The 7,500-nt window shown below is 47.6% G+C and overlaps 1 protein-coding gene across 4 annotated transcripts in view; it reads left to right on the forward strand.

Moving 5' to 3' along the window:
- Positions 1-7,500, forward strand: part of celsr1a (cadherin EGF LAG seven-pass G-type receptor 1a) — a 128,056-nt gene that overhangs the window by 46,346 nt on the left and 74,210 nt on the right. For all 4 annotated transcript variants that reach the window (XM_083757698.1, XM_083757697.1, XM_083757699.1 and 1 more), the window contains exons 2-4: positions 268-662; positions 1,688-1,976; positions 6,197-6,419. In XM_083757698.1, coding sequence (XP_083613824.1) covers positions 268-662; positions 1,688-1,976; positions 6,197-6,419 — 907 coding nt within the window. The remainder of the gene's footprint in view (positions 1-267; positions 663-1,687; positions 1,977-6,196; positions 6,420-7,500) is intronic.

The raw sequence follows: 7,500 nt of genomic DNA on the forward strand, positions 1-7,500 counted from the left end.
GGCAGCGGAAACCATGCGAGGCACCAACCAGCACATCGGGAGCAATTGGGGGTTCAGTGTCTTTCTCAAGGACACTTCGACAGTGACTCTGGGGGAGCCCGGGTTCGAACTGGCAACCTTACGGTTTCCATCCAGGCACTCTACCCCTGAGCCACCGCCGCTCCGTAGTGACATCGCAGGCAGTGGCGCTGTCTTGGTTAATTCATCAACATCTCACCAATATATCTCCCTCTCTCTCCCTCTCCCTCTCTCTCCCCCCCTCCACAGACGGCGTCCACCGCGCCGTGGCCCTGTGCACGCTGCGCGTCACGGTCATCACGGACGACATGCTGACCAACAGCATCACGGTGCGCCTGGAGAACATGTCCCAGGAGCGCTTCCTGTCGCCGCTGCTCTCGCTCTTCCTGGAGGGCGTGGCCGCCGTGCTGTCCACGCGCCGCGACGCCGTGTTCGTCTTCAACATCCAGAACGACACGGACGTGCGCGGCTCCATCCTCAACGTCACCTTCTCCGCCCTGCAGCCGGGGGGCGGGGGGCCCGGCGGCGGCGGGGGGCCCGGCGGTGGGGGGGGCGGCCGCGGGGGGAGGTACTTCCCCTCGGAGGAGCTGCAGGAGCAGATCTACCTCAACCGCACGCTGCTGCGCCTCATATCGCTGCAGCAGGTAAACATGCGCTGCGCGCGCCATGGAAATGCGTTTTAAGTTGACGATTAGTTTTTTATCTCTGATTGGTTTGATACAAATTGCACAAGATACAACGAATAACTTGGCACATTTATAACAATTCTATACTTTAAGATTTTTTTTTAAATAGCGGAAATAGCTGATCTTCAAGGTCGCTTCACAAAAAGTTAAAGAAAGGACAAATATAGGAATTGGCTACCGTTTCAGTCTTGAGCATTTCATATCGGATGACCTCAAACATTTTGACTTGAACTACGTAAATTGTGTGTATTATATCGTTGCTGATTTCTTTTGAATAAATCAGTGCTTTTGAATGCCCTTTACGTCTGTGTGTGGGTTTTACAAATATTAAACCAATGAAGAGCATTTAAAAAAGCGCTTCTGACTAAACCTTCGGTGGTTTTTGGCTAACTCCGAGTCCTAACTCCACTTGAGCTGGATTCGGGTAAAGTGATACATTCAACTTGATGAGGCGGTATTGTGTTTTATTTATTTATATATAAATATGTTGGGACATGGCTGCTTTCCGCCTGGCAGGCAGCAGAGAGATTCAACATTTAAACCTCCCCGCCTGCACTGGTGGAAAGAAACTATAAGAACATTTACTTAAGTACTGTACTTAAGTACAATTTTGAGTATTTCCAATTCCCAGTACTTTTACTTCTACTCCACTACATTCATTTTAAAACTTTAGTTACTAGTTACTTTGTAGATTTTGATAATAATTACAAAACATACATTACCCACTTCAGCCCTACATTTGAAAATGGCCGAACTACAAGCTCACAATGCGCCGCAGGCTTATTTGTGATCGGCTATTTTCTAAAGATTTTTATACATTTTGAACTTGTGAAATGGGACACTCTGCATAATGAGTACTTTATACTTTTGGTACTTTAAGTACACTTTGATACGAATACTTTAGTAACTCAAGTAATTTTTGATTACCACACTTCTACTACTTACAAAACGTGCATACTGTTTCCCCGCACCTCCATGGCCAGGTGCTGCCGTTCGACGACAACATCTGCCTGCGCGAGCCCTGCGAGAACTACATGAAGTGCGTGTCGGTGCTGAAGTTCGACAGCTCGCCGCCCTTCATCTCGTCCGACACGGTGCTGTTCCGGCCCATCCACCCCATCAACGGCCTGCGCTGCCGCTGCCCGGCCGGCTTCACCGGGGACTACTGCGAGACGGAGATAGACCTGTGCTACTCCGGGCCGTGCCGCAACAACGGCAAGTGCCGCAGCCGAGAGGGCGGCTACACCTGCGAGTGTCGGGAGGACTTCACCGGTGAGTTGGTTTGAATCGAGATCAGGAAGGTCGTTTTTGTCACTAACTTATACAAGTGGAAGCAGCGAAATGTCGTTTCGCTACAGATTACTCTGAGAGAGCTGTGATGGAGTTTATAAAGTGACTGTTGATACAGTTTAGCTGCTGTTAATCATCTCTTCTCTCTCCATCATCTCTTCACTTTTTGGCTTCTTCTTCTTCTTCTTCTTCACCATGAAAGAATGAAACCCAAACTAAAAATTGTTCATGAATACAAGGCTTCACGGGGCGAGTAATTGACAGGAATTCTTTTTCATTTTAAGAGTTTAAACTACTCCTCAATGCTGGCGCAGTCTCTACTAACCTCACCAGATTTAGCACGCTTGGCACGCTAATTTACACACATCCGCAGGCATTTGGAAATACTTTTTTAATCGCACATGAGTCAATGTTTTTCACACGGATCACGGCCTTGTATCATTCTCAATCCCAACCGCCGGTGCGTGCGGCCGTTAGATGTTTGAGTGGGCCATTGTAAGTACGTTAGCACCCTCACAGATGTGTCTGCTAATTAATGAGCCTCCTCTGCACGACTGTACTGACGACTTGTAAAAAATGTTCTCCCCGCCCTTTACTGGTAGTTAGTGGTTGACCCTGACACTAAACTAGTGCTGAAAAGAAAATCATGCTGTGTGATTGTTACACACGTGCATGTGTACGCACGCACACACGCACGCACGCACACACGCACGCACGCACACACGCAAACAAAGATTTATGGCTGTATAGAAGTGTATGGAATGTTGTCTAGCCGGCCAAGCCGGATTCATCCCACCTCTTTGGGCCGTGATTGTCAGCATTTAATCGTCTTTAGTGGCTCCAAAAGCTAATCTTAATTCTCCCACCATGAACAATCTTGATTATGACGGTCACTGTCGGGTGGAAACCTCATGTCCAGAACGGTCACTTTTCAGGATTCTAATTCAAAAGTATAGCAGAACGTATTTCGAGCGCGCTGATCTGCTACTTTTGATACTTTTGTGTGAGACTCTGTAGTGGGATCAAGAAAGGGCGTTAAAGGTATATTCAGTGATTTCACTCAAAAAACCGTAGGTTTCGTTTTTGGCTGTGGGACCCAGCCTTTCGTCCAATCAGGATAGAGAGTCAAAAACTAAACCTAAGGTTTTTTGACCCCCAGGGGTTAACTGGGGACAGGGAGGAACTCCTTATATGGTCAGCACACTCTATAGTAGGGAGGATTATCACAACAAAACAAAGAAAATAAGTGATATTTGAATTAAGTGAAATCACTGAATATACCTTTAATTTAGGACAAAACACACAAAGTTACAATATGGAGATAAGAGGTTTCCGCCCGACAGCATGCGATTTTTTATCTCTGTCCATATCGTACAAAATGGAACCCCCGTCAATGACCCCTCGGGGGTCCCCCGAACCCCGTCAATGACCCCCCCGGGGGTCCCCCGAACCCCATCAATGCCCCCTCGGGGGTCCCCGAACCCTGTGTTGAGACCCAGCGAGACCTAAAGCTGTGGGAAGAAACTGGGAAAGCTTTCAGCATGGCCCCATTGAAGCCCCCCCCCCTCCCCCCCCCCACACGTCAACGATCTTCCCCCCTGTATTTCCTCCCTCCAATTTCCATCTGATACCTGGCTGTCTCCTGGCTGCTCCCTTAATGGACCCCGGAGGCACGCCGACATCCCCCCCACCACCCCCCAAAATAATAAAAACACCTCCCCAGAAACCCCCCCCATCCATCCCATCATCTTCTATTTACACCCTTATCTGATGTAATTACCTGATTATATCTGTCTCCGTCACTCACCCACTCCCCCTCCAACCCCCCCCCCCCCCTCTCTCCCTACCTCCGTCTCTCTCTCTCTCTCTCTCTCTCTCTCTCTCTCTCTCCCTACCTCCGTCTCTCTCTCTCTCTCTCTCTCTCTCTCTCTCTCTCTCTCTCTCTCTCTCTCTCTCTCTCTCTCTTCCCACCTTTCCACACTGTCTCCCTATACAGTCCCTTTGCCTTTGAAGGTCACAGTTCAGCTCCAGATAGCTGAGGGGGCCATCGGGGACCATTATGGTGGCTGATGACAGGCGAGGGGGGGGGGAGTCAGGGGGTGGAGGGGGGGGGAATGCTGTCCTCTCCTTGGGTTTCCGACATTATGGGGGAAACGGATCCTTCCTAATTCCTTTCTGGAGCGAGGGATTACGCCGAAGAGAGAAGGGCCATTACCTGGTTCCATGCAACCGTGTGTGTGTGTGTGTGTGTGTGTGTGTGTGTGTGTGTGTGTGTGTGTGTGTGTGTGTGTGTGTGAGTGTGTGTGCGTGCGTGCGTGCGTGTGTCGGACGGTCGTGACTCGCACCACAGATCTTGTCAGGGTCAGAGGCATGGACGATGCCTGATTTATGCATCGTTCAACTAATTCAGATGAGCTATTTTCATAAATTCAGCATAACTATTCGTGTTTTATAGCCAAACAAAATGTTGCTTGCAGGCTAATGGGAGAATTTGCATCGGCAGGGCCAAGACACTGGGGCCACCGCATGCTGACAGACAAAGCCACCGCATCCCACAAAGCCACAATGGAGTCCAGCGCTCACTTAGTAGAGAATCCTCCTGCATCCATACCGCAGCTAGGAAACCGAGCTAGACATTATTATGCTAGTACTGGAGCCAAGATGGCTTCCGCAGGTCAATCGATATAGAAGGCACTCAAAGCCACTCCACCCTGGAATCAGGTTGTCTAGGGGTTACGTTAACGTTAAAGGACATGCTCCTGCCCAGGCCCTTGAGCAAGGCACTGCTCTCATGGCCAGAGATCAACTGAATGTAGATTGAATACATCATGTAATGATCACTGCGTAGAGAAGCGTGAGATCTATTTTGTCATCTTTAACAAACTAACAATTAATCTGCTCGGACAGAGGGGACAGTCCGGGATTTAAAACAAGTCTGAAATCGGTTTAAAGAAAGTGAGATTATGTGGTAATTTGGCAATGTGCGGTCAACTCAGACTGCAGCCATAGGAGGGTTCATGCGGGGCCTGCTATTGATTTAAATATTGATTTGCTGCTATTGATTTAAATATTGATTTGCTGCTATTGATCAGCTACTGTCGATTAGCTGCTATTGGAGGAATGCTGTGAGGTTTGTCTTCCGTTTGACTTCACCACTGACTTCTGTGTGCTTGTTATGTCTTTTTATTTGTGTTTACCTTTCTTGTTGTTCCTTTGTTTTTATGCTTTTATTCTTGTTCTTGTTCTTGTTCTTCCTCCTGTCTTCCTTTCTTATTGTGTGTATCTCTCTTTTTCTGCTCTCTCTCTCTCTCTCTCTCTCTCTCTCTCTCTCTCTGTCCAAATATGGTCACAGTACCGTGTGTGTGTGTGTGTGTGTGTGTTTGTGTGTGTGTGTGTGTGTGTGTGTGTGTGTGTGTGTGTGTGTGTGGGCACTGACCGTGTTTCTCATAAAGAGGCTTTCATTGTCAGCACTCAGCACTGATGTTTAGATTAGGAGCATAAACCACGGTGTGTTTTTGGATGGTCGGGACATTCTTTTTTAAAGCCGCTAATTCAGTTTGAATCTGACCTCTATGTCTATCTGTTGCTACACATCTTTATGAGCAAAACCACCAAAGTCAGAATTCCCCCCTCAGTGTTACTGTAATGTAACCTTCTAACCTTTGAGAATGTACAAAGGTGCCACTGCTCAGGGGACGAATTACATTTTGACCCTCAGGTCAACATTATTGCATAACCAGAAACAGGATTGTGTCAAACGTCTTTAAATACAGACACAGGATATACTGTAAATGTTTCGATAGAAGAGAAGGGAGACCAAATACAACCACCCCCATGCTATTGTACAACGTCACATTCACTGCCACTGACGAGTTAACTCGCCATGTCATTGGTCACGTTAGCTCCTCCACACAGCGTTTGTTTACGCCCGGTTCACGTCTCGGGACCCGTGGGCCTTCAAAATAAGGGTATTCACTGAAAAAGCGCGGGCAGTAGTTGAAGGATTAGTTCATTAAGTGTACATACATTAAAAAAAAAGTCCTGGACTTATTTTAATGAATACAATTGTATTCAAGTGTATACGAGTGTATGTTAATGCTAGCACCTCCGCAGTGGTGGGAGCTGGGAGGTGTCTCTCTTGGAGGTCTGTCTTTGCAAGCAAACAACAACAAAAACAAAACAGTTTCTCCTCCCGTCCACAGGGGAGCACTGTGAGGTGAACGCGCGGTCCGGCCGCTGCATCCCCGGCGTCTGCAAGAACGGCGGCAAGTGCGTGGACCTCCTGGTGGGCGGCTTCCTGTGCCAGTGTCCCTCGGGCGACTACGAGAAGCCCTACTGTGAGATGACCACGCGGAGCTTCCCCGGACAGTCCTTCATCACCTTCAGAGGACTGAGGCAGAGGTTCCACTTCACCGTCTCCTTCATGTGAGTACTGCTAGCGGAGAGGGGGAAGCGTTTCACTGTGACACTATGGTCAAAAAGCAATTAAATCACCCATTGCAACACGTTTTTTATACCTAGCAATGAATAGGCTAAGCACCCATTCAAAGCCATGTTGCTGATATTTCGGTTTTCTTTTAGAAGTGATCTCTCCTCAAAATAATTAGGAGCGGCATTGTAAAACAACAACATCAACTTATGAACCACATTTGAAGTCAAACAAAACATCAATCAATGTTTTATTGTTTAAAGGTGATACTCGGTTGCCAAGAACTCGGTTGAACTCTTTCACCTAAATCTCTCCGAAGTATTTCTGCCAAGGAAATGTCTCATTTACGCTGCGTCTCTCAGTGAGTCTTTCTCTGGCCTTGCGACAGTGCAACATGACGGCTACATGGATCTGTAGCAACGCGTGGTAAACTGTCGTTTAGGGAGTGCGAGTGTCGCAGAAATAAACACTGGTGTTTCAGACTGGGCGTGTTGGGACAAGAGGCCACTTTTTTTTTCTTTTGTCTACTCTAAATCCCTCTCTGCTCATAAACACATGTGCGAGCATGCACACACGCACGCACGCACGCACACTCCTGCCTACTGCATGTACTGCATCTATGCACATGCACGCAATATATGTGCAGAAATTGTGCACAGTGCACATACTGTAAACACATTAAAATTTGCAAGAGCCTCACCGATATATTGGAGCAATAACCGAGAAGGCTCGTTGCACCCTTTTGCTTAAGCTTCATCTTACGGACGACTGACCTCAGTGATCTGGAAGGGGCGCTGACCCATTTAAAGATTTTAAAAACATTAAAATTGATCCTAAAACGTGAGTTTTAAGGCTAAAATGGGGGGTGATGTGTTCGTGTTTCCGGGTGCCTGTTAAAAGTCGAGCAGCAGCATTTTGCACTAATTGTAGACGAGAGAGTCTACAATTAGTGGGTGATAAATGTCAAGGTACGAGAACATGTGCGACAAGCCTGAGACTCCAACTTGTCCAACATGTACAACAACTACAATACAACAGGTAAAGGAGTATTGCACAAACCAGTGGCCGAGGTGGGAC

Source organism: Protomyctophum parallelum, assembly GCF_964188405.1.
Source record: "Protomyctophum parallelum genome assembly, chromosome: 22".
NCBI classification, from domain to species: domain Eukaryota; kingdom Metazoa; phylum Chordata; class Actinopteri; order Myctophiformes; family Myctophidae; genus Protomyctophum; species Protomyctophum parallelum.